General features: G+C 45.0%; 3 protein-coding genes, 1 long non-coding RNA gene and 1 pseudogene across 6 annotated transcripts; 2 read left to right on the top strand and 3 right to left on the bottom strand.

Moving 5' to 3' along the window:
- Positions 2,267-3,402, bottom strand: LOC8081333 (probable glutathione S-transferase). The gene is made up of 2 exons (XM_002456885.2): positions 2,969-3,402; positions 2,267-2,874 (listed from the first exon to the last, which is right to left on the bottom strand). The coding sequence occupies exons 1-2, from the start codon at positions 3,278-3,280 to the stop codon at positions 2,500-2,502; spliced, it is 687 nt and encodes a 228-aa protein (XP_002456930.1). The 5' UTR covers positions 3,281-3,402; the 3' UTR covers positions 2,267-2,499.
- Positions 5,959-9,715, top strand: LOC110434062. The gene is made up of 4 exons (XR_002451521.1): positions 5,959-6,107; positions 7,818-7,889; positions 8,489-8,652; positions 9,329-9,715. It is a non-coding gene; the product is annotated as an uncharacterized LOC110434062 (long non-coding RNA).
- LOC8062321 lies at positions 10,035-11,096 on the bottom strand (annotated as a pseudogene).
- LOC110433508 lies at positions 13,937-15,704 on the bottom strand. Of its 3 annotated transcripts, none has more exons than XR_002450958.1 (3): positions 15,340-15,704; positions 14,926-15,207; positions 13,937-14,371 (listed from the first exon to the last, which is right to left on the bottom strand). XR_002450958.1 is itself a non-coding variant. In XM_021455790.1 (3 exons), exons 1-3 carry the CDS (start codon positions 15,533-15,535, stop codon positions 14,262-14,264), a joined length of 411 nt encoding a protein of 136 aa, XP_021311465.1. In that variant the 5' UTR covers positions 15,536-15,690; the 3' UTR covers positions 13,937-14,261. The 3 variants fall into 3 exon arrangements, 1 of the variants encoding a protein (XP_021311465.1); XM_021455790.1 differs by having other exon boundaries at positions 14,926-15,030; positions 15,340-15,690; XR_002450957.1 differs by lacking the exon at positions 14,926-15,207 and having other exon boundaries at positions 15,340-15,687.
- Positions 26,406-27,474, top strand: LOC8062320 (probable calcium-binding protein CML10). Its single transcript, XM_002459052.2, has one exon. The coding sequence runs from the start codon at positions 26,510-26,512 to the stop codon at positions 27,077-27,079; it is 570 nt and encodes a 189-aa protein (XP_002459097.1). The 5' UTR covers positions 26,406-26,509; the 3' UTR covers positions 27,080-27,474.

Raw genomic sequence — 27,634 nt, 5'->3', positions numbered from 1 at the left:
AGCTTGATCATTTGGACAATTGAAGTTTCACAAATCATGTTGTAGTATCATATAAATTTAGCTATATATATGCTCTGTACAAGGCTACGAGCAAGTTGGTTAAAACTTTTTCTTTGATTTTTGATGCGCGTTCACATTTCTTAATTATCTATATATACTATGTACTTACCATCACAATATATATACTGAATTTGCTGTAACGTACTAATTTTCACAATGCTAGTTTAATTACTGGATACGGTCTTATCATGGATAGAAATTGGAGCTGTAAAAATACATAGATTTGACACTTCAAGGGGCAATGACCCTTTCTCATGTTTTAGAGTTCAAACGAATTCTTCATATTCACTGTTGTCAGTCTCAGTCAGATATCTTTACATTGTGCAACGGAAGTTGAATGCCCAAACAAGTACATTCTCAGAATCTAAACTAAACGGTCTCCTCGTCCATTTTTGTTGAGGCAACTCTGACCAAATTGAAAGGTCAGAAGCTGAAATTCCTTGATGGAATGACGTTCGCCCTTACGGCTATCCAAACTGAGGCCTTTTTCAGTTACACTTGAAATTCAAAAACTTTTCAAAATTTTTAATCGCATCGATTTTTTTAAAAAAAATAACTAATTGCACAATTTATCTGTATTTGTGAGACGAATCAATCTTTTAAGCTTAGTTAATCTATAGTTAGATAATAATTATCAAATACAAACAAAAGTGTTATGGTACCTTAAAAACTTTTCACGGAGGGAACTAAGCAAGCCTTGAAACTTGTTCGAGTAAAAAGGTACGTTCAACACAGAAAATGTCCACATATGGATATGCTGAGGTCACTGCTTATGCAAGTCATATAATGAACTATATCACTACATCTTAGGTTTATTATATCAAAACCTTTGACTATGTCAATGTGAGCCAAGCAATTTTGATTATCTCCTATAAATAGCAATGATTTAGCAAGTTTCTCCAAGCACAAGCAGCAAGCACCAAGAACCAGATTGCAGAAGAAAAAAAACATGTCTCCACCTGTAAAGGTCATCAGCCATTACGCGAGTCCATTCAAGCACCACGTCAAGGCCGCTCTGCGGCTCAAGAGCATATATTTAATGCTTTATACTTGTATTTAAAGATTTGATACGATTGATAAAAATCTTTTAAGTGAGAACTAAACAAGGCCTTACATACACCGCTGAAAGGTCTAAGTGACTAGAAGGGGGTGAATAACCTATTTAAAATTCTACAAACCTTACTAAGCAAGCGTATTAGTAAAATAAATAGTGAAGTTATTCTAGCACTACCACAACTAAGCTATGCAAGCCGCCTACACAAGTCTGACTAGAAAGCTAAACACTAAGTCACAACAAGAAAAGCACAACTAAAAGCTATCTACACTCTTAAACAAGAAGGCTAAGCTAAACACGCTAAACAACTATTTTTTTCCACCATAGAAAATAGTTTGGGGCTGACTTTTTCCGATATATATTAGTCAAAGGTAGGTGAACTGATGCATGCTTCTGCAACTGCAAGAACATCAAAGCTGTTCTCGTTTCTGGTACTGAAGAAGTCACTTTGGCTGCTTCACTCCACTGACTAACTTGAGAAAAAAATCTCCCATGTCCCTCGGCGTGTAAAATTCACTAAACATCGTTGAATGCAAATCTACAGGTGGAGCCGTGTTAGTCAGAGAGGTTTGGTTTACCAATAAGGTGGAGCTAAATCACCACACAGGCCTTGTTTAGTTCGCAAAATTTTGGTTTTTGGGCTACTGTAGCACTTTCGTCTTTATTTGACAAATATTGTCTAATCATGGAGTAACTAGGCTCAAAAGATTCATCTCACAAATTATAGGTAAACTGTGCAATTAGTTTTTATTTTCGTCTATATTTAATACTCCATGCATACAACTAAAGATTCGATGTGACGGAGAATCTTGAAAAATTTTTAGGAACTAAACAAGGCCACAGTCAGACCGCAAGCTGGTTGGGCCGGGAGCTGGAATGAACCATATATATCTGCCATAAGCAGTGACTTCGGTATGTAGTGTGTGGACGTATTTTCTTCCATACTTAGCTCAGCCTTTAAGTTTGGACCGGGGAATTTCTTATTTACAGCTTCCAGTTTGTACAGTTTTAAAGACAAACGTCATTTGAGTAAGAAATTTCAGGTCCCTGGCCATCCAATCTGGGTCGGGAAAACTTTCAGTTTATAATTAACAAGTTCTATGTGGTTTGGTACCCATATACAAAAGTGTATATTTCTGAAAAAAAAAGTAAATAACCATAAAATATAAGGAAGGTATATATTTTTCATATTTTTATAAAACAAATTTTCAAGACAAACCCAGGTACTTAAAACATTGAAAATGAATACTAAAAAACATCCTTGGAATGTTGACTTCAGATACCTTCAAAGGATCACATCTAATTTTGTTCTGCACAGTGCACACACCGTTTGTGATCCGATCCATACATACATTATTCCACACGTAACGTAAAGCCATGCCCAACTACTGCTGCAAAATTGTCTTGGCCATCATTCTGTACTTCTCCTTGTTCTCAGTGAAGTATGCGACGAGTCGGTCCTTGTCCGGGAGGCAAGGCTTGAGAGCTTCACTGGAATTGTAGTACTCCTTGGCCCACTGAAACAGAGAGGGGAACTCGTTGCCATCCACCAAGGTCACTCCAGTCACCTCCTCAAGCACGCCGATCCAAGGACCTAACGCACACGCGGCTATGTCAAGGTACCCGGGTGTGTCGCCACCAAAGAACCTCTTCCCGTCGAGCTGCGCCTCCAGGAGCGCCAGGTTCTCCTTGGCCTCCTTCACCACAGCCTTCTGCGCCTCACCCTCCGCCCAGTGTGCCAGCCAGAACGGCTGGAAGAACTGTGTTCAGAAAAACCAGCAAATGTTCAGATTCCATAAGAACAGGTAAGACCATCAGGGGTTCTCTAAGTAACAAACAAATGCAGCAGCATACCTTGGTGTCAATGAAGTTAGTCCAGAAACGGGCCATGGCGCGGTCGTAGGGGTCGGCCGGCAGGATAGCCGGCCCGTCGAAGGCCTCGTCGATGTACTCGACGATGACGAGTGACTCACAGACTGCCAGATCGCCATGGAGGAGCACGGGCACCTTCTTGTGGACAGGGTTCTTGGTGAGCAGCAGCTCACTCTTGTTGCTCAGGTCTTCCTGGATCAGCTCGTATGGCACGCCCTTGAGCTGCAGAGCGGCCTCGACGCGGTGCGAGAATGGGCTCGCGTAATGGCCGATGATCTTAACAGGCGGAGACATGTTTCTGCTACTAGTTGGATGGTTTTTGGTTGCTGCTATCTGCTTGGAGAAACTTACTGAGCCATTCCTATTTATAGGAGAGAACCCAGGCCAAGATTGCTCGGCAAGAAGTTGGAGCACTCTACACAACCATCTGAATATCTGATCCTGAAAGAAGTTGGTTGGTTGGGTTCCTTCAGACCACAAAATAACATAAAAAATTGCTTCTGTTCCTTGGCCCCATAAACATGGCCGAATACAATTAAGCCTTGAGGTGGAACTGTGGAAGCGTTTTAGCCCATGATCACTAGGATTGAGATCTGGAGCTATAATGAGCCATGTGACTGGCATAAGCAGTGACCTCAGCGTATCCGTAGGTCATATACGCGGTCGTTTTTCTTCGGTACGGTATAGCTGAACAAGTTTCAGTTTGGGCATGTGAACTTGCTTCAGTTTCAGTCTGTAGCGTCGTAAGGGCGAACGTCATTCCAGCAAGAAGTTTCAGGTTCTGACCTTTCAATTTGGGTTAGGAAAGAAAACGTTCAGTTGAGCTTTTCTCGAATTTACTACAGCATTTCTGTGGGCTTTCAACTTAAAGATATCTGACAACAGTGAATATAAAGATTTCGTTTCAACTTTGAAGGTTAAGCTTCCAACTGAAAAACAGGGGAAAGGATTCTGAGAGCCTCAAACTTTGAAAAAAAGGATTATCTGTTTTTACAAGCGTGGCTACGATTTTGCGGGTGTGAGGGGGTGTTTGGTTGCTAGCCACACTTTGCCACATTTTATCTTAGGCAAGTTTGACCAAGTTGGCAAGTGTTTGGTTGATAACTAAGTTTAGGCATGATTCTTTTGGGCTCCACATGTCATAGAGTTAAAAAGTGTGGCAAGATTCCTTTAGGCATGGCAAAGTGTGGCAACCAATTTGCTAGCCACACTTTTTATGGCTTGCCACACTTGCCTAAAGTTAGTTGTGGTAAACTATAGCTAGCAACCAAACATGCAGTGAATTGTCAGCTGCGACAGCAAAGGTGGAGTGGAGGAAGGAAGCAGAGAGGGATGGAGGAGTATGATCTGTCAGATCAGCGGCGGCGGCGGCATCTGATTCGCATGGACGAGATGAGGGCGTCAGCCGTGAGGCGAGAACGGCGACTGCGCGGCGAATAGGGAAGTAGGGCCTTGTTTGCTTCACCCAAAAAGCAAAAAGTTTTCAAGATTCTCCGTCACATCGAATCTTGCGGCACATGCATGAAGCATTAAATATAGACGAAAGCAAAAACTAATTACACAGTTTAGCTGGAAATCGCGAGACGAATCTTTTGATTCTAGTTAATCCATAATTGAATAATATTTGTTACAAACAAATAAAAGTGCTACAGATCGAAATCCAAAATCTTTTCGGAAGGGCCAAGAACGCTCCAACACGGACTTCCAGGCCGTGCCGTGCCAACCCACCAGCGGCACCAACACCCCTAAAGGCCTCGTGTCGTGCCGGCTGGGCCGACTGGCCCAGCGTGCTTTAGGCCGCACGAGGGCGTTCACCTCAAAAAAACAAAAGTTTTCAAGATTCTCCGTCACATCAAATTTTACGGCATATGTATGAAGCATTAAATATAAACGAAAACAAAAACTAATTACACAGTTTGACTGTAAATTACGAGACAAATTTTTTGACCCTAGTTAGTTTATGATTAGATAATATTTACCACAAACAAACGAAAATACTACAGTGGCCAAAAACTTTTCATTTGACGAACTAAACAAGGCCCGAGCTTGCTGGCCTGCTGTCGCGTCAGTTGCTCTGTTGCCGCGTGCCCGCGTCCATACGCAGTCACGCAGAGCAGGCGGGGCGTCAGGATCCACCAAAGGGGCGCCGACGTTGTCATGGATGGGAAGGGCGGATGGGAGCTCGGCACCGGTGTTGGAGAAGGGTGGGAGGCGTCAGATGAGAGCTGCACCAGAGAGGGATGGGATGCTGGCATGCTGCTGCGTTGGGTTACCGTATTCTCCCCTAAACCATCCGGCGGCTTTGAGAAGCAGGGGCCACGTCACTCCAAATTCTCTCGTCCGTTGGATCTTCCATCCTGTGGTATAGAAAGCTTGGAGTGGCTTTTGCTAGAAGCAGCTCCCGCTGTTACTTCTTGTCTTCCACTGGCTTCCTCTCTGCTTCTCTCGCTGCTATCCGGCGTCACTCCAAATTCTCTCGTCCGTTGGATCTTCCATCCTGTGGTATAGAAAGCTTGGAGTGGCTTTTACTAGAAGCAGCTCCCGCTATTACTTCTTGTCTTCCACTGGCTTCCTCTCTGCTTCTCTCGCTGCTATCCGGCTTCTCTTTGGAGCCGGCCCAGCAAATATATACGTGGGCTTCCGATTCTGCATCCCGATCCTTCCACCGAAAAAAATGCAGTGCCTCCGCCTCGTCTCCTCCTCGGACCTCTCCCGCTCCGCACGCAGGACACCGGTGCCGCCGCCATTGCTCGCGCCCCGCCTGTGTCCGTGCCTCCCCTTTCTCTCCCTCCCTCCTCTCTTACCGACGCACCGGCTGGGCCCGAACGCGGCCGCCTCCATGCCCCTTGTGCGGCTAGCCTCTACGTCCATGTGCTCAAGGAAACCCTAGGTACGGGAGCTCAAGGGCTCGGCTGTGCGTGGCATCTTCCTCTCCGGTGGCGCGACAGCACGAGAATGCACCGCGCGCCGTGGCCTGGGTGCCCCCTTCCCCCGGCGTGCCCCCGACACGGCATTGCAGGGCGAGCGAAGCCGTGCAGCTTCTCAGATGGCTCCACAAGGTGTGCGTGATGGGATGCTCCTGCGTCGGCGCACCTCCCCGTCTTCTCACGCCGGCAGTGTGGTGCGGCATCGCCTCCTCCTCTCCTCCCCTTGCATTCCCCCATTCTCCAGTTCCATTCAATTCAATATTTCTCCATCTTGTTTTCATAACTACATCTTTCTTATTTTGGCGTACTGATTTGCTCATGCTGCAGTGATGTGGGCTAGCTCTCCCCAGTGATTTGTTGGGGGATCGTAGTTAATTAGTTCATGTATTGAAAAGATTGTACTAAATCGTGAGCTTGTTAGGTGTTTTATGTTATTGTTCCAGCTGCTAATGTACTACTTTCAGTAAGTAGACACAAAATTACGGCAAATAAAGTATATAATATATGACAATAAGAGCGTTGGTGCTCTTGTTATGTGGATTACAATCAGATTGAATTTGTTTCCTACATAGAGTGCTACCATGGCAGCTTGCATTCCTGGACTACAGTTTTATTTTCAGTGCTCGCTATTTCCAAAATTGCTTTGCTTGTTTACCAATGTAGGTGCTTTGTATTTGAAAATAAATATTTGTACATGTGGATGGCGAGCAACACAAAAAAAAAAGGCGACGAGGATTAAAACCAGCTTGAATTAAGATTTACTCTTCCTTTCATTTTGGAGAGATTAGGTAACTGCTAATGTTACCTGTTTGCTTTTATTTGGGTTTTATGAGCTAGGAGCTAAAACAAAGAATTTTCTGCCAAAGGTGATTCCTCTGAATTTGAAATATCAGGTGATTAGTATGTCATCTTGAGCATGGCATAGGATTGGTAAATTTTTATAAGCAATGGTCCAGTGGTCTAACTTAAATTTATCTAACAGAGGATATTTTCTCTTTTATTTGTCCATGTCTGATACTTCATCTGTAACTCTCATGACGATGGACTAACTCTAGATTTGTACTCAGTTGATAGGTTTCTTGATGAACATTTATTAATCATGCCACTTTGTTTCATGCTTCTATTGAAAAATAAAATAAAATGGTTCATGTTCTTATTCCTGTAACTGTTGCTAAACCCAGTGACTATGATGTATAAATATAGCATCAGTTTCATTGATTTGCACACAGTAAACATACCTCCTGCCACAGCTATTTTTTATGTTGTCCTTGCCTCCTCCTAGCTTCCTATTTTAAAAATCTCTGATTTATTTTCTTAGTTCCTAAACTGACGCTCCAGTTTGTGTGCACATTTTCTACAGGTTCACTATGCCACGAGGGTTTTAACTCAGCTTTGTAACATTGAAATGATTTCATGTATATTACGACTGTCAGGTTTTAAGTAGTGTTGAATTTTCAACACCTAATCACCAGTGTTAGTTTACAGTGCTTTGTGTGGCCTTGCGTTGTAAATTTGATGCTTAGGTTACCTTAACTGTACCTATGTGAAGACAACCTCGCAACCTAATTCATCATTGTAGAAAACAACGTACCCTCTACTGTCATGTGAGGTGGGTCTGCTCGCCTATCACTCTTCATTCTATGCTACGTGGCTGAGTTCCCATAAATGAGTGTTGGTATTTGTTGCCTATTCAGTCACATACTATGTGGCTGGAACTGCCTCTTACTAATGAAATTCGAGCTCCTGATATCATTGCCTGTGAACTGTGATGATTTCCTACTTTGTCTAATCTGAGCTATGCCTTTCGTATTCGATCTCATACTTGCTTATGATTGTTGCCTGTGATATCGATAAACACGTAGTTTTGCAGTCTGAGGTTGCTTTTAATGTATAATTGGGTTCAGGTAACTACGACATTATTGCTTACTGAGGACCTTGTTGACAACATCATAAGACCAGACTCAGTGGATATCCATGTGAGTATAGACATCAATTTCTATATGTTGTTTGTCCATAGAAATATGTTATTTCGGTGCGTTGCATGCCTCTTACTTAGCTTTTTTTAACCAGTGTTCCCATATGATAGTCATTGCATAAATAAGATTGTCCATTCGCACTTTAAAATATAAAGTAGCTGAAGGGTATAGTCGATAATGTTTTGTGAGCGTTGGTTACTCCCATTTATGGATTAAGAAGTTTTTCTTTTGCTGCTGATTTCTCTTTTTTATGTTGCTTCATAAGCAGTGATGCTTCCCTGTTTTACATCAATAGATTATATTTTCCTGCACCTTATCTTTGTCCTAATTAGGGGTAGTCATGTGTATAGGTTATTCACAATGTTTTTTGGTATTTTTTCCTCTCTTTGCTTCCATGTTCTAGGGGAATTGCCTATCTGTCCACAACGACAATGATAATGATAGAAAATTAAATATTTAATATTTCTTTCTTTGATTATTTTATGCAAGAATAGATTTATTTATTGTTGCCACTATATTCTTGTTAATACCATTGACTAATGCCTGCCTGGTTACCTATTCCTGTATGCCAATTACCAATGCAAATTATTGCTCTGTAGATTTTCAAGATGTCACTTCATTTCCTTCCAATTCTACATTACCAAGCAAAGCAAGCTCCAGTTTGTCTTCATGTCTTGATAACATGGGATATGGGAATACCACCCACTTGATGATACTATGATAGTCGAGAGCACATATACATCTTGCTTTGGCCAATGCAAAGGTACATGTCAATTTTCTTGTGTACTTTCCTTTTGTCGATATATATAGACTATCACTGTATTCTTCTTATATATGTATATAGTAGTAGGCCATGTGTGCCAAAATTCTACGGGTCATCACATAAGGCAAGATGCTGCATTTGTCAGATATAGGACAATACCATGTCTGCTGCAGTTTTGGATTGCTACTGTCCAGCTTCGAATTGGAATTAAGTATGTGACTTCACAATACGATTTGACAAACACACTTTAATTTGTCTTCTCTGCGTTCAGTTCCAACTCATCTTGTGGTTTTTACTAATTTAGACAAAAGGAAAAAAATGTTCTTCAACCAATACAAATGAATGGAGTAGGTTGTTTCTAGGAGCACTAATTATTTATGGCAGCTTTGTGAGTAAAATGAAAATCCTTTGTTCTTCGTGATGCTTTGTTCTTTAAATTTCAGAGAAACACATCAACTGAATTTAGAATTAAGGGCTATATCTGATTGCTCCCTGTTTTAGTCATCTTTTGGTGGATATATGTTCACCGCATTGAACTGAGATTGTTTTCTTCCATTATGATATTTGATTTCCATCTACAGATAATTTGTATTTATGCAGATAATTTTAGTAGTAGATCATTTTGTACATGGGTTCCAACAGACTTAAGTAGGTTCTGAGAAAGATAATTTGGCAGGACAGAGGATGTGATCCATGTTCATACTTCCCGAAAGGAGTCCATCGAAGCATCGGATCATATGATTCATTGTTTCCCAACTAATACAAGGAGGATAAAATGAAAGTGGATATTAATCAATGTTTTTTCTCCATGTCAAATACTTGCATGTTAGCATCAGGGCTTGGGTCGCAAAATCAGTGTGGTTCAGAAAATTGGTTGTGTATCTCTAATTTCCTTACATTGAGTTCTATCAGGTGTTAAAATTTGTGTTTGGCTCACAAACAACACCACCTTTAAACAATCATATTATGTAAAATCAGGATCTTGCTGTATGAACCCCATCTGTGTAATGCTTCAACCAGCTGTGTAATGTTAGAACCATACTCTATCATGCTAAGAATCTTTCCAGATTATAGTGCTTCATTTACTTTCAGTGCATACCCGACTCTATAATTGCTTTATACTATATTTCATCCCAATATCTGTATGTGCGCGCGATGGCGCGCGCTCTTCACTAGTCACAGACTTATAGTATGATGTTCAAGAGCTGTTGAGGAAGATTGCTAGAGAATTTGGCATAAGAACTGATGCGGCCAACATGGACATTGGAAGAATTTTGTAAAAATTTTAAGATTTTGAATATTATAGCACATGTATGGAGTATTAAATATATATAAAAACAATAACTAATTATACAGTTTGTTTATAATTTTTGAGACAAATCTTTCGAGGCTAGTTAGTCCATGTACAAACGAAATTGCAACCGTGCTCATTTTGTTAAAAATTTGGAAACTAAATACATGATGAGATTGACGACGATCTCAATCTCGGTGTTTATTTCGGCATCGTCGATTGGGCCACCGAGACGCATTTCTCCCTGATGGCGGCGAAGTAGGCGAGGAGCCGGGCCCGGTCCGGCAAGCACGCCTGCACTGCACCGCTTCGCTGGACCTGTACTCCGCCGCCCACCGGCGCACAGCAGGGAGCTCCTCCTCACTACCGCTCGCCAGGACGCTCACTCCGGCCACCTCCTCCAGCACGCCGAGCCAGTGCGCCAGCAGGCCGCCGCCGGCGATGTCCGCGAGGCCGATAGCGTCGTCGCCTCCGAAGAACCTCTTATCCTTCAGCTGCTCCTCCACCAGAGCCAGGCCCGTCCTCGCCGCCTCCATGGCCGCCCTCTGCTCCTCGCCGTCGCCGAACAGAGCTAGCCGCAGCGGCTCCAGGCACTGCGTGTTAGTTGTTACGATCAAATGATGAGCGTTGGTGGAATTGAAGGTGCGGTGCAGGCGTGCTGAATCACAAATCATACGTTACCTTGTTCTCGATGAAGTGCGCCCAGAAGCGCGCGGTCGTAGGGGTCGGCAGGGAGGATGGGGGGCCCGTCGAAGACCTCGTCGACGTACTCGACGATGACGAGCGACTCGCAGACGGCCCGGTCGCCGTGGAGGAGCACGGGGACCTTCTTGTGGACGGGGTTGTGCTGGAGCAGGAGGTCGCTCTTGCTGCTCATGTCCTCCAGGATGAGCTCGTAGTGAACTCCCTTGAGACGCAGGGCCACCTCGGCGCGGTGCACGAACGGGCTTCCGAATGCGCCGATCAGCTTCACCGGTTCCGTCGTCGTCGCCATCTTCGCCTAGCGCCGCGCCGCTCGGGGATTGTCGTCGCCTGCCGGGAGAGCAGAGCTTCAGTCGTCGCAGACATGCATGCAAATGCAGGTCAAAAGCGGATGATCCATTTGTTTTGCTTATCTTGTCCAGAATAGATAAAATAAACAATGGTACATAGGCCTTGTTTAGTTCCCACCGAAATCTAAAAAAGTTTTCAAAATTCCGTGTCACATTGAATCTTGCGGCCAATGCACTAAATGTAGTTGAAAACAAAAATTAATTACACAGTTTGTCTGTAAATCGTGAGACAAATGTTTTGACTCTAGTTAATTTATAATTGGACAATATTTACCACAAACCAACAAAAATGCTACAGTAGCAAAATCTAAAAAGATTTCGCATCTAAGGCCTTGTTTAGATCCAAAAACTTTTTAGATTTTGACACTGTAGCACTTTCGTTTTTATTTGACAAATATTGTCCAATCATGGAGTAACTAGTCTTAAAAGATTCGTATCGTGATTTATAGATAAACTGTGCAATTAATTATATTTTTTTTATCTATATTTAATGTTCCATGCAAATTTCGCATGATTCGATGTGATGGGGAATCTTGTAAAGTTTTGAGTCTTTGAGTGCATCTAAACATGACCCAATGTACAAGGCCATAGTACACATGAGAACATGACAGTAGCACATTGAGCGATTGACCCAATGTCCCTCGCGGCCTCGGCAGCTTCACCGAGGCTCAAATAGGCCGTGGGCTGAATTCCAGAATCCTCCATGGAGGCCCGTCGCCCCATCATGCTCCCCTGCAGGCCAGAATAAATGGGCTGCGGGTGAACTGAGCTCAGGCTGAGTGGGCTCAACGGCCGTGTGGACTATTGGGCTACCACCTTTTCCTTCCTTGGAATCCTTTCCTTTTTCTTTTATATATAAAGAAGAAGAAAAAAAATGGCCTTCTGAGTTCTGACTTTACGGCGGGCAACTGACCGGACCGAACCGAACCGAACCGTAGAATGTGCTGCGATGCGATACGAACCTTGGAGTTTGTCGTTTCGAGATTACAGCACGAATCTTTTTGCAGAGTTATTACAAGGGGACAAGATGCTACTATATATGTACGTAGTACATGATAGAGATTCTTATCCGTCGTGATGAAATATATGTAATCTAGTCCGCAGAATAAACTCCATATCTCAGCTGCCAAATACTCCACTCCAGTTCATAGCTAGACCATAGGAGTACTAGGAAAAGGAGGCGAGACCGAGAGAGACGTCCCAGAAGCACTCGGCCGTGCATCTAACACCGATTCTTTCCGTGCTTGTGAACACGCCGCCCCCGACGACGCATCTCGCCGAATCGATCGAATCTTACACGACGAGCTCGTCGAGACCGAACCATTGAACACTTGACCGAACTTGCGGCTGCCGTCGTCGTAGCTTGGCATCATCGTGCTACAAAGCCGGCCGGCCTAGCTTATTAATTGATTGATGTTCTAAATCTAACTAGTAAGTAGCTCATCTTAGGCTATCTCCAACAGGAGACCTATTTGGGAACCCAAACCTAAAATGGGTCTTCAACACAATACATATAGCCTCCAACAGAGTACCCATACAGAAGACCTATTTTGGATATCAGGAGAGGCATAACCCAAATTTGGGTATCCTCTCTCCTCGAGACCCATTTACAGAGAGGGTTGTCTTTTAGGTCTTGTTGTTGGAGAAGACTAAAAATAGGTATGGAACCTTTTAACTGTAGCGCTACCCAAAGTAAAGGACAAATGGGTCTTGTATTTTGGGTGACGATTGATTGTTGGAGATAGTCTTACGTACCCTCATCTTTTGACAAAACGATGCATCAGCGGACTTGGATCGGGCACATTGTTTTTGTCCACACTTTGTAAAGAGACGGTACAAATAGACGCAACGCTTGATTATGGGCTTGTTTAGATCCAAAAAACTTTCTGGATTTTGACACTATAGCATTTTCGTTTTTATTTGACAAATATTGTCTAATCATAGAGTAACTAGGCTTAAAAGATTCGTCTCGCAATTTACAGACAAACTATATAATTAGTTTTTATTTTTATCTATATTTAGTGCTCCATACATGTGCCGCAAGATTCGATATTACGGGGAATCTTATAAAGTTTTGGTTTTTTAGGCGTATCTAAACAAGGCCTATATTTGTCCTCAGGATGCATCGAGTCATTTGACAGCCGAAAGTGGACCGGCCGGCCTTCTGGTTAATTCGGTGAGTCGAAGCCGGCCAAGCATATATAGCTTCACCAATCACCACCATGCAATGTATCCATCCATACTGCTCTACTATTTGCAGTAGCTCGTGCTACAAAAAAGTTTGTTGTGCTTGCTGCGCGTTTGAGATGCGTGAACCAGAATGGCACACGTACGAGACGCCCCCCGCTCTCATTATCTCCGTCTGCTTCCGGTCCCTCTTGAACAGTGGTGGTTCAGGCGGCCGGCCAGGTTGATCGATTCGAGCACAGCACAGCAGTTATTGTTGTCTGGCGCCTGGCACCACACGAATTAAAGTGCACCACATGGCGTACGTGGGCGTGCACTGCGCAGGACGGTGCGATTTCGGCCGAAATTCCGGACCGTAGACGGTAGCTTGACCGAGCCACAGACCACACAAACACACGATCCATCGATCGATTGTGAGTTGGAAATGAAATGAGATGAAAGCAATGCGAGCGTCCCCGTCGATCGTCACTGTCACTAATAAAGTTTAATAAGTGGCCGGCCAGCATCAGGAGGAGTGGAATTAAAGAAGCCATCCATCCATCCATCGATGTGCTGCTTGCATTGCAGCCAGCCACTGATGGATGGCGTGACGATGGGTCATGGTTGGATGTGGATGTATCAATATCTCGCTGTGAACCTGTGACACTGCGGCTACTCATCGTTGAACCACTAGCCACACAGTTGCTGGAGCAGCTATCGATTCCGCATCGACTGTGATCTTGTGACTGTAACGTCGTCAGGCTATTTGAACGGGTAGGGAGTACTATATCATGGCGTGCATTATAACTAGGTCTAGGTAATTCACTTACCATCATGCTCAATTAACGCACAACCTAGTACAAGGGAGAAGGTAGTAGCAATAGTAATACGGTAGTGCTAGCGCCCGGACGTCCGGAGCGACGCACACGTCCGGACGGCCAGACCTATACTCAACTCTCTACGTACAACTGCATCCCGCTTCCGTCCACGCGCGCTCACACCACTTGGACCTCATCCCGTGCTGCCTCGACTGCACCTGGGGGAGTCCTCGCTCGCACCCTCTCCCGCTTCCGTCAACGCGGACTCACCCCTCTTGGACTCTATCCCATGTTGCCTCGACTGCACCCGGGGAGTTCTCGCTCGCACCTGCTCCGCTGCTCACGCGCGCGCACATGGCCAGCAGTTGCAACAGGTGACTGCAGAAAGATGGCTAAGCCAGCATCCAGAAAGAGGAGGAGAGGCAACAGATGCCCAGTCAGTGCCGAAAAGGAGGAGAAAGACACACGAGGTCAAGGTGAGGAAGTGGAAAAGCAAAGATAGGGATGCAAAATCCTATCTACTTTTCAAACATCAGAATACAATGTTTGCAACATACACCTAAAGGCAGATGAAAGAAATAAAATATGCATCTGAAACACACTATCTGCAACACTATATACTTTTGAAACATCTAGATGAAACACTTGCAACATTAGTACGAAACAACTGAAACACTTGAAACATGCTAATTAAACACTCGCAAAAAATACCATGCAACATCCAGATCAAAACACTTGCAACATGTCTAGAGAAAAAAAAATTACTTGTTGCAATATCAAACCAAAGCTACTACAACAGCAAACAAAAAGCGCAAATGCATGGTACAACATAAAAAACTAATGCAATATCTCATATAGTAGTACTACAACATCTCATGCAGTAGTACTGCAACATGGTAAAAACAAAATATGAAACATGGAACGATGGAAACAACTCAATAATCACCTTTTAGTGTTGCAATATTTGTAAAAGATAATTTCAATAATTGAAAATCCCCTACTGCAGCAATCTCAACAACAGTCCTCTCTTTCTGCAACACATGCTTCACACCTATTGCAACATTTGAAATCATCTTTTGCAACATCCCCAAAAATCAATTACAACACGAAGAAACAGAAAAAAAACATACAAAACAGCAAGGGGATGGGTTCGAGGTGTAGAATTCTCTAGCCCTGGCCCATCACCTTCGAGCTCGCCGGAGGAAGAAGAAAATAGGATCTCAGCCCACTGTTGTGTCCCTCAGATCCAGAGAAGGAGGAGGAGGCTCAGATCCCGTGGATGAAGGGTAGGAGAAGGAGAAAGAGGGCTCAGATCTAGTGGAGGAGGAGGAAGGCTCAGATCCAGAAAGAATCCACCTACCTTGCTGGAAGCCATCGCCGTCGTGCTTTTCTCCGTTGCCATGGAGATCACCAGAGCGAGGGGAGGGAGGCAGAGAAGGAGAGAGGCGCCGCTTGCCGAAAAGCCTCCGCAATCGCTCTCTCGGTGGCATGGAGGTCGTAGGAGCAGGGAGGGAGGGAGAGAGAGAGGGAGCACCGGAAGGTGGGCGAGGCGACATTAACTGTGCAACGCCCGTCCTGGTTGCAGGAGTGAGGGAGGTGAGAAACGACTGCAGGAGTGAGCGACGAGAGGATAAGGATGAGTACGAGAGTTGGCGTGCGACAGAGGTGGATTAGTTGGGCGTGGCTTTTGGATGCATGCGGCAAGAGCGGATCCGTTCGTGGCTTGAGTGCGTCCGTTCGCGTCCGGACGGCTGTTAACTATCATTACCGATAGTAATATCGTTTGTAAATGCTACTATACTACTATGAATATTTTTAGCAGCTTAAAAAAAGGAATATTTTTAGCTTTATTTATAACTTAGAGCCAGACTAATAATACACCCGACTGCTAGCTACTCTCTCCATCTGCAAAAAAAAATAATACAATTATGGAAAATGTATCAATCAAACTTGCCTAAGATTGACCATATTTATAATAAGTATTATTAATATTTATGTCTCCAAATAAATTTATTATAAAATAATTATAAATTTAGTCAGAGTTCAAATAGCTTGTTTTCTTAAAAAGCAAGAATTGTGTCGTTTTATGAATGAAAGGCGGAGTAGTATTATTGAAGACCTTCGCTTTCAACAGAGTGGGCCTAGTGCCCGCTGCTTTTCAAAACTGTAGCTCACGGGTTGTCCGATGCGCAGAAATTTCACGGGATGTGTCATGTCTCCTGTCTGTTTGGATGAGCCGGCCGAAGGAGTAGAGAAGCATAACGAGTAGTAGTTGAGGTTGACGCTAGAAAGGGCAGAGTCGCAGAGAGATAGGGAGATACTCCAGGCCCTACTAGAGCCCCACACCAACAACAGTAGTACTCATGTACATCGATCAGGAGGCCCCAGAGACTAGTGAGTACTACGATCGTGTGGATGATCAGAAGGGACTGTAACGTAACCGATGTGTGGTGCCCATGATCACGTACGTACGTACGTAAGCTCACGCGCATATTCCGGACTACTCGCTTGAGGCTTTGACCTTGTTTAGTTTCAAAATTTTTATTCCGGACTACGTGAATGGAATCGAGAGACTCGCCATCCGCCGTGACGTGCGAGTGCAACGCGGCAACGTCGTCCGGATCGGAAACGGACTTGTGCATTGGTGTGTTGATAGCATGACGACCGGACACGCGCCATCATCCATCCATGATGATCACTATCCTGCACACAGCACATCCGTCAGTTTCCAAATCAAACCATTTAGCACGCAAACGCAACCACATGTCACGTACTGCGTACTAAACAGCAGTCTTAGCTTGTTTGCAGGTGTTGATAGTCAAGCTTTTGGTATATACTTGGCCTTGTTTAGTTTCAAAATTTCTAGCAATATACACACATTGTAGTATTTTTTTCGTTTGTATTTCGTCTAAATAAAACACGGGTTCTAAACCTCGTTCACGAAAAAAACAAAAAATAAATAGATATTGTCTAGACTAACTAAGTTTAAAAGATTCGTCTCGTAAAATTACAGATGAAATATATAATTTTTTTGTCTATATTTAATGCATTATTCATGCGTTTAAAGATTCGTTGTAACGGAGAATCTAAAAAGTTTTCTAAATTTTTTGGGAAACTATACGAAACAAAATCGAATGCTGGGCGGTCATGTGTCGAGTCCCAAGTCGCATCTACCAGGCCCAACCTTTCGACCAGCAAAAGTACGTCCAGGCGCGTTGCATACCGCGACTCCAGGAATTGAAGGTAACTCGAAAGTAACAGGCAATCAATTGTACGCAAGTGCTAGCTCTATTAACATAATAATAACGCGTACTCCGTAGGAAACGCTACCAAAATAGAAGAAATGTCACTATCAGCACAAACAAACGGTTCCCGTAAGTTGCATCCTTTCCAAGTCTGACTTGAAACCATAGCATATCTCGGTACTGTCCAAACGACCACTTGCGCAGGCCCCACTCTCTATAAGCATGGAGTAGTACAAGGACACTCACAATGGAGACTGTATCATAGAGTTTAAAGTTATTTATTACCTCGAACAATATGGACTTAGAGTCTAAATAAGACTTGGAGTCTTATTTTTTCTACCTCTTTCATCAATAAATATGCTGTCACATCAGCAAAACACCATAAATAATATGTAATTAATTGTCTTGGACTCTGTGATAGAGTCTTGCATTGTGAGTGCCCTAAGGCCTCTTTGGTTTGGGTTGGTAAACTTTACTGTCTGTCACGAATATTTAGACACATGTGTGAAATATTAAATATAGATTATTTACAAAATTAAAACATGCCTCGAGAGTAATTTACGAGGCGATCTGAATACTATAAAAATTTATGATGCTGGCTATTTTGACATCCCCTTGGGGACGCCCTTAGGCCCTGTTTAGTTTGCCCACCAAAATTTTTTCATCCATCTCATCGAATCTTTGGACATATGCATGGAACATTAAATATACATAAAAAAATAAACTAATTACACAGTTTGGTTGAAAATCGCGAGACGAATCTTTTAAGCCTAGTTACTTCATGATTAGCCTTAAGTGCTACAGTAACCCACATGTGCTAATGATAGATTAATTATGCTTAATAGATTTGTCTTGCAGTTTCCTAACGAGATATGTAATTTGTTTTTTTATTCGTTTCTAAAAACCCCTTCCGACATCCTTCCAACACATCCGATGTGACACGCAAAAATTTTTTATCAGCAATCTAAACGGGGCCTTAGGGTAGTCGAGCCAAGATTTTATGTCCCGGTTTTCAAGATTTGTATATGATGAAAACGATATAAACTAGTTTTATTCTCATGAAAACTCCTTTATCCTTTTTCTTAATATTGTGTTATGTCATCATTTTTGCTAAGTTAGGAGCTTATAAATGCATACAAAACACTCATAAAATTCTCAATAAGACGAACCCTCTAGACATAATCTACTCCGTCAACCCCATAACAAATAAATTTCTAGAAATTTTCAGACACATTAAGCATGTTTGGGAAAAAACACAAGTACTAACGATGTTTAGGTTCTGGCTCTGTCCCTGCTCGTGTAGGAGAATAGGAGTAGGAGCCACTACCGATGCAATAATACAAAAGTGGCCGGCTGACAGCGGAAAACGTTGGCAGGCACGGGACCGGTCGAGCTAGTGGTGGCGGTGGAGTAGAGAGGGACGCCGTGTCTGGGCGGCGCCGACGAGGAGACGGCAACCACACACACGCTGGTTTTCCGGCCGGCAATTCCTCGGCTGGTGCGGGCCTCCGGTGTCCTTTGGTCGTTTGTCCTAGGCCTCGTCGTCTAGTCTACTCACCGCCGTCAGCCAAAGGAAGGACCCCTGTTACTCGACGGACCCTTGGACGACGGACCGTGTGCGTGGCTGTCTGCGTGCCGGCGGCCAGCGAGCGCAGTGGCGAGATCGCGGCAGGCACGACCATCTCTGCCACCAACCACCTTGACTGCCAGCGTTTTTTTTTTTTTTTTTTTTTTTACCCGGCAGTTCGCCGCCCGTGGCCTCGAGCGTTGCAGACTTGCAGGCACACGACAAGCGCAAACATCGATTGCTCGGACTGCACGCACAACTGCGTGGAAAACCATTCCAAAGCCCCGCAGCGTGGGTACGTGTTGCTGTTTTGCTTCGCGATCACGTAGTACGTGTACTATGTACGAGTCGTTAGCACCATATATAGTAGTATATACTGTATTCCCACTACTCAATTAGGACACTCACAATGCAAGACTCTACCACATAAACCAAGACAATTAATTACATATTATTTATGGTATTTTGCTGATGTGGCAGCATATTTAGTAAAGAAAGAGGTAGAAAAAATAAGACTTCAAGTCTTATTTAGACTATAAGTCCACGTTGTTCGAGGTAATAAATAATTTTAGACTCTGAGAAGTCCATATTGTTCGAGGTAATAAATAACTTTAGACTCTATTAGAGTCTAAAATTATTTATTACCTCGAACAATGTGGACTTAGAATCTAAATAAAACTTGGAGTCTTATTTTTTCTACCTCTTTCTTCAACAAATATGCTGCAATATCAGCAAAATACCATAAATAGTATGTAATTAATTGTCTTGGACTCTGTGATAGAGTCTTACATTGTGAGTGCCCTGAGTGCCCTTAGCGTCATAATTATTAATTTGTACCTATACATACCTAGGGGTACTACCTATCTACGTAGCACTCGTACCTAGGAGTAATACCTAGTGTATATGAGAGTACTTACAACGCGTTTTGTGGCCCAATAATGTGGCTTGTCGTACTCTCGTGGTCGCGTGGCGTAAACACGTTGCGCGTCTAGGCCTTTAGTTTATTTTTTTTTTTGCAAAATAGGAATAGTAACACTTTCGTTTGTATTTGACAAATATTGTCCAATTATGGACTAACTAGATTCAAAAGATTTATCTCGTCAATTCCGACCAAACTGTGTAATTAGTTTTTATTTTCATCTACATTTAATACTCCATGCATACGTCTAAAGATTCGATGTGACGGAAAATCTGAAAAATTTTACAAAATTTTTGAGGAACTAAACAAGGCCTTACGTATGTCCTCAATCACAGTAATTGCAGAGCGTGGAAAATTAGAACACGTACGACAAATTAACCGTCCTACGCACGGGCCTTGTCGTAACTAAAAAATCCGGAAAAGTTTGGTGTTGCCTCAGCTCGATGGAGTGCTCTGTCTGGAGTTCGGTGTTCCTGGTTGCCCCCACCCGCCCATCTGTGTTTCAGCGAAAAGGTGAATTAGATGTGTAGTACAAACACCACACCAACAGATGGACCCAACTTTGGGCTCTCAGCTCAGAGCTGTGAATGGAATTCATTCATCGGTGAGTACGTACAACGCAGTCGGTGATCTCGAAACTCTCGGTTCTCTGTGTTGGCTCGTCCAGATTCATGAACTTTGAAAATATATATTGCATCACGACGACTACCGCTAGCTTGCTAACTGTACCTACCTATAACCTATCACTGAAAGTTTGGTCGACGTCGACACAGATTAATTTAGTCAGGGGTGATTTGCACCATGCACACGATACAACTAGCAGATTACATGTCAGATAGCACACTCCCACATGTCGTGACCTTGGATAGAGATGTGTCATGTCAGTATCAGCACGAGACGGTTTCGCAGTTGCGCGGCGAGGTGCAGTCACGCCAGCCGCGTTGCGTGCAGCGAGAACCATCATCAGTTGCTCCATTGCAGTGCTTGCCTCAGCGCTGGTAATAACACTGCATCCGACCCAAACCGCCCAAACTCTGGGGTCTCCTCAGGTCCGAAGTATGTATGTGCAAACAAACGACTATACCAAATTCTCAACAGCTCATCACAAGTTGAAATAAGCAAAGAAAAATAAAGGCAGGACACATTATAGTCATACTCCATCACCAACCACGCATTACAGCATAAATTACAGTATATACAGTAGCAAGTGCTGCTCGTCAAAGTCCTATGCCATCAGCTATCGGGGAACGCTGGCTGCCGCGGAACACGGTGGACAGGGACCGACCGACGTGGATGGATGGTGTCGTCCTTCCGTCTCCGACGAGGCGACGCGGCAGCCGCCCACATGTACGCGCGACGTCTTCCCGTTCTCGGCATCCCATTCCACGGGCGGTGGTGGCGGCCCTGTCGTGGTGCGGCCTCCCGGCTGCCAGTGCCTCACTTCACGGACCACGGACGCGACGTCGCGACGTGCTGCGCGCGCGGCGAGGCGCGAGTCTACTCGCAGCGCAGGGGACCACGGGCGGGCGCCTAGGCTAGGCGAATCCATTCCCTGCCCGCGGGCTGCGGCTGCGCCTGCGGCCTGGACGACGTCGGTGGACGGATTCGGCGGCAGCGGCGCGGAGCACGCAACGGGCAAGACAGACCACGCGCGCGCGCCGCGCCAACGCCCGTGCAACGGGGGGGCCCTAGCTGCGTTGCGTTGCAGGACACGCGCGCCGCGAGATCCGAGCGTGTGGCGCAGGCGCAAGCCGCGTGGATGCAAAGGGGCCCGGCACGATCGCTTGGTCCCTGTTGCTAGCCTAGCCGACTCCGTCGGTCTCTCCCATGGAATCGGATGCATCTTTCCATGCCACGATGCTGTGGGGGAGAAATGCCACGTACGTGTGGACGAACGAACAGGACGTGCCAGCAGGCAACAGTGCACGACCATTCTACCACTAGCCTCCGGAAAACATGACCGGAACCGGGGCCCGGGGGTAGCAGCTGCAACAGCAACAGTAATAAACTTGGCCGGCCGGGGGCCGGCAGTGCCACAAGAAATCAGAAAAAATGAGCTCAGGGCATCACGCCATAAATCGGTGAGCTGCCTCCCGGAAAACGAAAGTGGAAGTTCCCATGGAAAAAAAAAAAATCGGTGAGCTGAGTGAGGGGGACAGCAGTGGGTGGGAGCTGGCTCACCCCACATTGGAGCCGGAGGACGACACACCCCCCTCACTGGACGGACGGACGAGGGGCCAACTCGGTGGACTCGCGGGGGACCTCCCCTGGCGCCTTGGCCTTCTTTACTTCCACCAAAAAAACTCAAAAAAAATTCGAGATTCTCCGTCAAATCGAATTTTTAGACGTATACTGAAATATTAAATATAGATAAAAATAAAAACTAATTGCACAGTTTGATCGAAATTGACGAGACGAATCTTTTGAGTCTAATTAGTCCATGATTGGACAATAATTACCACAAACAAACAAACAAAAATGCTACAGTGTCGCGAAATTTTTATCTTCACAAACTAAACAAGGCCCTTGTGTTGTGTCGGACGATCTGCGCTCGACAGCTGCAGCTCCAGCTCCACCCGTGCCGCGTCGCGTTCACATACTACTAGCACAGGAGCATCATATCAGGCACCGTATCGAGAGTATCGGACTGGGCTCTCGCGCCCGGTCTCATCACCGGCACCACGGCCATGGATAAGAATCTTCTTTACAGACAGGCCGCCACCATTTGCATTGCCTCGGCATAACTAGGTGACAAGCGCCGTGATGCGTTTCGAAAAGTTGCCGTGTTCGGCTGTTCCCTCCCTCCATAGACAGACCACCTCACAGCCTATGATCCTGTCAGTGGAAAGCGTCAAGCAAATCTCCCTCCATAACTAGCATACGGATTCATCAGATCAATATATATATCATCAATACTCAAAGACAGACAGGAGAGGAGCCGAGCCGGGCCTCCATGACTGTCGTAGCGGCGGACGCGGAGGGAGCCTAGGCAGGCGGCAGTGAGCTGTGAGCCAGCCCAGCCAGCAGGGTCTCGCTCTCACGGCCGGGCCAGCCAGCCCAGCCAGGTGGCGCACCACGCCACGCGGGCCCCGCAGCAGGAACGGCTTCTCTCGCTTTTCCCACGCGGTTTCTCGTCGACTTCTGTGATGTCTCTCTCTCTCTCTCTCTCCTGTTTTTTCCCGGTACGTAGCCGTTGGCCACCTCCCCGACCCCGTACACGGTACACCCCCACAATCACGGAGAACGTCAAAGGCGGTGGGCCCCTCGCGTGGAGGACCCTGTAACGGTTTCCCGTTGCATCGGTCCAGGTTCCGTGAAAACTGGCCTGGCGTCGCCGCTAGCTGTACCCCGTACTACGGCGGCCAGCCAGGCAGAGGTTAGGCCGCCGGCGGCTGGCATTTTCAGGCAATGCCATGACCTCCGCCTCCGCGTCGTGCGGACCACGTCGGCCGGAGAAGCTGCCTCAACCAGACCGCGCGCGGATTCGGTTTCCACCCGGGAATTCCATGAACCTGTGGACGACGACGCCGGCGCCGGCTCTTCAACATTAGAGCATCTTCCGTAATATGAAGATAGTCTAATATCACTTTCTACAGAGATGTTGCAGAAGTACCTAATATATTTCCCCTAACACCATATAAAAGGTGGGTCTCACTTGAATGTAAGAGAAAATATAGCTGAAAAATGATAATTGGGATGGTATTAGGAGAGTTATATCTCCCTTTCTTTTGAGGGGAAATAAGGAAAATATTGGTGGTCACAAAAAAAGGTATTGGAGGACTGCTCGAGAAGAAAATGTAGCATACCTCCCCCAATACCATAATTTTACAGAAATGCAGACTCTAATTTTATGGGGACGAGGGGTGGTATTAGTAGACTATTGGAGCTGCTCTTGTTTAGTTCTCACAAAAAAAACTTTTCAGCCTCCATCAAATGTTTGGACACATGAATGGAGTATCAAATATACATAAAAATTACTAATTACATAGTTTGCATGTATTTTGTGAGATGGATCTTTTAAGCCTAATTAGTTTATAATTGAACACTAATTGTTAGAATTATAAATGTGCTACAATACTAGTTTTTTTTCTTTTCAAAAACTAAACAAGATCTTTATCATCATGTTATTAGTAACTAATTTGGCCAGCCGGATGGTAAAATCTCTCCAAGCTCATGACTGGTTGTCTCTGGCTTTCTTCATCGCTGCTGGCCATTGCTGATCAAACTAAATCAAATCCGGGTCATGCGCCATGAATCTTTGCGATCATCGTTCCATATCTTTACTAGTAATCGGAATCGGAATTGAAGATTACACAGTACAGCCGTCCAAGACCGTACTGTACGTTGGTTGAGCAAGTGTGTGTATCTGTTGCCAGCGATACGAAAAATTGTTTTTTTTATATATTCAAAATCCTTCAAGTCAAATGCTCGAATGATTGTATATCCAGATGGAAGTTGACATTTGACATGCCAATATAGAAACACACACAACGCCCTGGCTTGCAAGAGGGATAGGTCGTATAAGATATCCTGATACTCTCTATTTTATTAGTTTTGTTCCATGCGCCGGTCTTGGCTTTCATATACAGTTGTATTATATTATTATTAATATACATGTTATGCTGACTTTGCAAGTAGTATTATTTTTTTTCTCTCTTTTTCCCCCTAAATTATATGATCCCAAAAGATAAATAAAGCGGCGTATAGGTCATGCACCACACAACTTTTTTCTTCCAACATAATAAGCTCCTCTTTATTTATTTGACATAATAAATGAAAAAAGAAATATGTAACATTTTGTGGATCGACGCTACTTCCCTTGTGGCGCCGCCGTAGTTGTAGCAGAAAAAATGGACATTACAATTCTGGTGAAAAATCACACGCAAATGAACTAGTAAGATTTTGTGGCTCGTAGCACCTTTGCACGGAAACTAAAATTTACCCTAACTTTTCAATGGTGAACCGTATCCGTGGTATGGCAAATAAAGGCTAGGAACAAAACACCCTCCTAGACTTGACATTGATGATCACAAATTTCTTGTGTTTGATGAAGAAAAATCTATATTTATTAGTGTTAAGCAACATACCCATCAACATTATAGAAAATGGCTGTCCTAATTTTGTCAATCTTGAGATCTCTTGCTTTTAGGGCTTGACTTTACTATCTTGGGGATTAAGGCTGAATATCTACAAGTCTATGAGGTCCGAAGCTGGATTCTGTTTCATACGAAATTATTTCTAGACATTGAAATAAAACATACACACACAGAGACAATACAATTACACCTATGAAAAATCATAAGAAATACCAAAGTACAGACCATTAAAGATCACAAGATGAATCCTTATGAAGGCTCCACCTGCCAAGGATCATGGAAAACAAAAAAAGATTCACACGTTCTAAACGGAGCTTAACCGCTGCACAAGAATCGCATATTCATAGCTTGCAATGTTTCTAATGAGAGTCTAAAGTAGCAGTGGCCTTTCTGAAGTCGGAGCTTTCTTTAGCAGCCATGCAAATGCAAGGGAGACTTGTGCTCTGATGTTGCGCCTACTTCTTTCCATTTACTTAAGCTGACCTCCAACTGAAAAAGGCATACATACAACATGGAACCTGCAAAAAGGAATAAAACAAGGCTTCCTAACATAAGCAATGCCTTATCCTTCTCCGTTGGCCATCCTTCATTAAATGGTTCGGTATCAAAACGTAGTTTTGCATGTGGCGCCATGTTCGTTCGACCCTCTCGCTCATGCCATCTGCATGATTTGGGGTGTTTTGCGAGGCAAGCAACCGTTAAGCATATCCTTTGTTTTTATTTCCCCCTTTTGAACTTCATAGCTGAAATGGAAACATCGTACAATAGGAAAATTTATTTTATCTTGATCCTATGAGTTAGTTCAAATTTAAACCTTAGTATAATTCTAGAGTTACGATGAATTGAGTCTCAAGCTAAACAAAAAGGTAAGGATTGTTATTCTAATAAGGACCTCAGGGTTCCCGCTCCAGTTTCTCTAACTTTTTAGGTGAAGCCTTATCAAACACGTGAACTCATGAGACAGTTACGAGAAGTCGCGGAGGAAAGAAATCATTTTTTTACTTTTTTTCACGATGGGGACTTTACCCGTATTTCATTAAGAGAGACACAAACAAATACAAAGAGGCGCACACTGGATAGCGAGCAGCCCACCAGTGTACCCTGGACAGAACACCTAACTACTGAGACCGTTGCTAGTGATTTACAATATGATTGTGCGACTAAGTAACTACAAAAGGTGCTAGCGAACCAAAGCCAATCGGAAGCCAGTAATCAGCCTCTTAGATCGTTCGAAGCCTCAACTCCGAAACACCTGCCACAACTAGAATGGTGGATCCACAACTTAAACATGATTTCTTCATCGGTTTTTATGATTTTTATTGCAACCCTACCAAATAAAACCTTATTGAAACAAGGAAAAATTTGCCTTGACATTACTATTTTCACAAGCATACCGCAAACCACTTTGCAGGTGCAAAGCTAGTACGGCTTCCCACGCGGGCCCCACATGCAGGGACCGCAGCGGCAACAGCTAGAGCCCGCAGCTTCCTCCGCCTCCCTGGCTTGCACGGCTCCGATCCGTGATCGATAATGGAAAACGCCCCGCCTCCGGCTCCTGCCTCTATAAATACGCCGCCCGTCTCAGAAACGAAACCGCAGCCACCACCGTGACGGAACAAGCCGAATAATCCCCCCGAGCCCTCAGGCCACGCCTCTGCCACGCGACCAAACCAAAGTAGCGAGGCGAGAGAGCGAGAGCCGCCATGGGGAAGATCAGGATGCCCGTGCCGTCCCTGTTCCGCCGCCGCTCCAAGTCGCCGCCGCCACAGCAGCAGCCTGCGGCCGAGGGCAAGGGCACCGGGTCCCCTCCGCGGGCGGCGACCGCGGAGGAGGAGATGGCGCGCGTGTTCCGCAAGTTCGACGCGAACGGCGACGGTCGGATCTCGCGGTCGGAGCTCGCCGCGCTGTTCGAGAGCCTGGGCCACGCGGCCTCCGACGACGAGGTGGCGCGGATGATGGCCGAGGCGGACGCGGACGGCGACGGCTTCATCAGCCTGGACGAGTTCGCGGCGCTGAACGCGACGGTGGCCGGCGACGCGGCGGCAGTCGAGGAGGACCTCCGCCACGCGTTCCGCGTCTTCGACGCCGACGGCAACGGCACCATCTCCGCCGCCGAGCTCGCGCGCGTCCTCAGGGGCCTCGGCGAGTCCGCCTCCGTCGCGCAGTGCCGCCGCATGATCGAGGGCGTCGACCAGAACGGCGACGGCCTCATCTCGTTCGAGGAGTTCAAGGTCATGATGGCGGGCGGCGGCTGCTTCGCTAAGATCGCGTAGGTTCCGTTCCCCCCTCTCTCGCGCCCGTCGAATCTGCTGCTCCATCCATCCGTCGAGCTCGTCTTCTTCCTCTGTTCTGTTTTTTTGGGGTCCAACCCTCTCTCCCTTCACAGCCGAGCGTGTGGTGTGTGCGGTTTTAAGTGTATATAGAAGCAACGATCCAAAGATTAAGAAGCACTAGCGCTAGATTCTTCCCTTTTTTTTTCTACTAATAATCGTGAACCGCGGCGGATATTGGTTGGAATGTTGGAGGCTGGAAAGCAGTGGTTCAGAGCTAACTTCTGTTCTAATCCGCTTCTGTTCTAGAGATGCGATTCTTGGGTTTGTGAATGAAATAGCAAACGATTGGAATCTATGGATCTCTACTAATTCGTGTTTCAATTGCTCGGGATCTATGAGCTTTTTTGTATTGTTTTTATTCGGTATTTGTTTGATCCAGTGAATCTGATAATTGTGAATTGTTGCTGGATCTCAACACGGTGGAATCCCATAAGCTGTAGTAACCTGTTACTCTCTGTTCCTCCTCCTCCTTGAGAAATCCAAATCATGAATGCT

The sequence above is a fragment of the Sorghum bicolor genome, chromosome 3, assembly GCF_000003195.3.
Source record: "Sorghum bicolor cultivar BTx623 chromosome 3, Sorghum_bicolor_NCBIv3, whole genome shotgun sequence".
Taxonomy (NCBI): Eukaryota; Viridiplantae; Streptophyta; class Magnoliopsida; order Poales; family Poaceae; genus Sorghum; species Sorghum bicolor.
The sequence above is the reverse complement of the archived record's forward strand: the minus strand, read 5'-3'. Positions and strand labels throughout refer to the sequence as shown.